This window comes from Macadamia integrifolia, chromosome 10 (genome assembly GCF_013358625.1).
Source record: "Macadamia integrifolia cultivar HAES 741 chromosome 10, SCU_Mint_v3, whole genome shotgun sequence".
Taxonomy (NCBI): Eukaryota; Viridiplantae; Streptophyta; class Magnoliopsida; order Proteales; family Proteaceae; genus Macadamia; species Macadamia integrifolia.
The window spans coordinates 11,926,999-11,929,572 of NC_056566.1; the positions used below are offsets into that span (position 1 = coordinate 11,926,999).

Below are 2,574 nucleotides of genomic sequence, written 5' to 3' on the forward strand. Positions count from 1 at the left end.
AAAAAAAAAAAAAAAAAAAAAAAACATAAATATGTCTCTAAATTTCTACTTCTACAAAGTTAACATAACAGTTCCCTCATCGTCACTAGTCCTTTCAATCTGTTCACAAGCTTCATCTTCAACCTTGTTAAACTCAAGCCACCTCTTAGACTTGCAAAACCTCATGAGAAAATACCCAACAACCCCAGCAAGCGTCAGTGAAGCACTCACCACATAGACCACTTTACTCACAATCGCCATCACATATATCAAAATCCCTGTTGAAACCAAACACATCATAACTGAACCTATTATTCCCATTGGCACCTTAAAAGGTCTCTTCAACAAGGGATGCTTCCATCTAAGCCAGATAAAAGAAGAGAACTCCAATAACATCCCCAGACCATACAAGAAATTCGCCACTGATATAATATTGGTGAAGCCCATGAAAGAAACTGCATATGTCATAAGGCTTGATACTAAGATCCCAACCCATGGTGTATCAAACCATGTCGATCTCAACTGGAAGCATCGTGGCAAGAATCCTGTATCAGCCATACCCAGAAGCTGGAATGAACTAGTGCTCAATTGGGCTTCAAAGACTCCAATTGCAGACACTACCACACCAATTTCAATCCAGATTTTTAGCCACTTACCTGCTATCATACCAGCAGCTTCTGCTAAGAACCCATCATCCCATCTCTCTTGATTCAATTCAAGTGACCCAATTGTGGACATAAGAGAGATCACGTAGGCCAAACAAGTCAAGATTCCAGCTGAGAGAAGTGCTTTTGGGAAGGTTTTTTGGGGCTGATCAACTTCTCCTGCCAAAGTACTCACATTGTCCCAATAATTCAAGTTCCAGAAGAGAGTATTGAAGTAAAGATTCCAATCTTTTTTCATCCCTGGCTGACCCAAGCTGATCCAACGTTGGGGTTTGATTTTGGGAATGGAAGCCACTGCCATTACAAGGAATGGCGTAAGTGAGACTGTACCTAAAGCTACAGTGGCATAATTAAATATTGTTACACCAGTGTAGTTAAAGAAAGACAAGATGAAGGTGGCAGAGGAGATGGCAAGAAATCGAGGAAGGCCTGAGTTAATAACAGGGAACAATAGTTTCAAGTAGTCGATGCAGAGGAGAGGGTAGGAGGCATTGTTGATAACTCCACTAGAGAACTTCCATGACCCCATGAGGAAGCCCCAAAAGGGACCAAAAGCATGAGAAGCCCATATGATATAACCACCATTGCCGGGGAAGGCGGTGGCAAGCTCGGCGGTGAGGAGGGCTTGTGGAATACACCAGATGAAAGGGAAGATGAGGAAGCCAAGGATGGCAAAGAGTGGTCCAGTGGCCTTTACGACTGGTTCTTCTCCAAAGGGGCCTCCAGAGGTTTGGAAATGGATTAGGAAGATAAGAGGCAGGAGGGTTAGCTTCCTTTCTTTGTTCTTGTTGTTGTTGATGGTTTCTTTTGGTTCCTCAAGAATTGGAGGAGAGTTTCCCATTGTGGGGTTGCTTACACCATTCATTACTGCCTTGGGGTTGTGAGATTAATTGGATTTTAAATACCCTAGCTTGCTGGGAGCTTAAGATAAAATATAAGTTCAGTATATTACCTCAGCTTGCTAGGAGCCAAAGACATACTACTATATATAATGAAACATCCATAAGGAAACAATTTCGGACTCTACTGCTTAAAAGGAAGTTTAGCGTTGCGTAACAAGCCAGTAAGCTTTCACCAATAATCTATTTCTAATGGGATGGGATGGTCCTTGGCTTGCCCTGCACCTAATGGTTAAGGTTTATTGGTATAATATAGCCCTCAACAGATTTTTTATATACTATATGGTGGGGTTGGTATGGAAACAATTCCATGCCATATCCCTAATTAATTGTGTGGTTTGGATGAGTAATATTGGTAGAAGGTTTAAGGATAACAATTACTTAGGGGAGGGATTTCCTAACTCCATAGAAATGGCATCACAGGGAATTTATTAACACAGAATCAGGGAAAAGTTCCAGTTTAAGGACAGGTTTTAATAAGCCAGCATAATCGAATTCATAGGTCAATCAAATCCTGCCTTGTGGCAATTGTGTTGTTAAATATAGATCGAACCGGTTTGGATCGTTAATGCAAATAGATCAATCTTTCGACGAACCACCTAATTCAATAATTTGCACATTTTTCAAGTATACATGTATAATAATACTATTATCCTCATTGGAAAGAAAAATAAAAACGTGTATTATACTAGAAGGGTAAAAAAGTAAGTTAAAAATTATATGACAACTTGAGGGGTGCAATAAGAAGATTCTAGCCCAAACTGGTCGAACCAACCAAAAAAACTTAGACTGACCTGAGCTGATCCTTATCAGATTGATTTTGGACTGGGGTATGACTAAACCGGTTGAAAAGCGGACCACATTGAACCAACTAATATTAGGGGGAGGGGCATACCCCGTACTTGAGGCTCCCGTCATTGTGGGGTCTAGAGAGGGTCATAATGTACATGGTCTTACCCTCGCTACGTGAAGAGTTTGTTTCCTAACTTGAACATGTATGGAGCAACTTTACTATTGCATCAAGGTCCGTC

The 2,574-nt window shown here is 40.8% G+C and overlaps 1 protein-coding gene across 1 annotated transcript; it reads right to left on the reverse strand.

Annotated features, from left to right (window-relative positions):
* Positions 1–27: 27 nt before the first annotated feature.
* LOC122090653 (probable polyamine transporter At3g13620) lies at positions 28–1,497 on the reverse strand. The gene has a single exon (XM_042660293.1). It carries the CDS (start codon positions 1,483–1,485, stop codon positions 52–54), a length of 1,434 nt encoding a protein of 477 aa, XP_042516227.1. The 5' UTR covers positions 1,486–1,497; the 3' UTR covers positions 28–51.
* Positions 1,498–2,574: the final 1,077 nt, after the last annotated feature.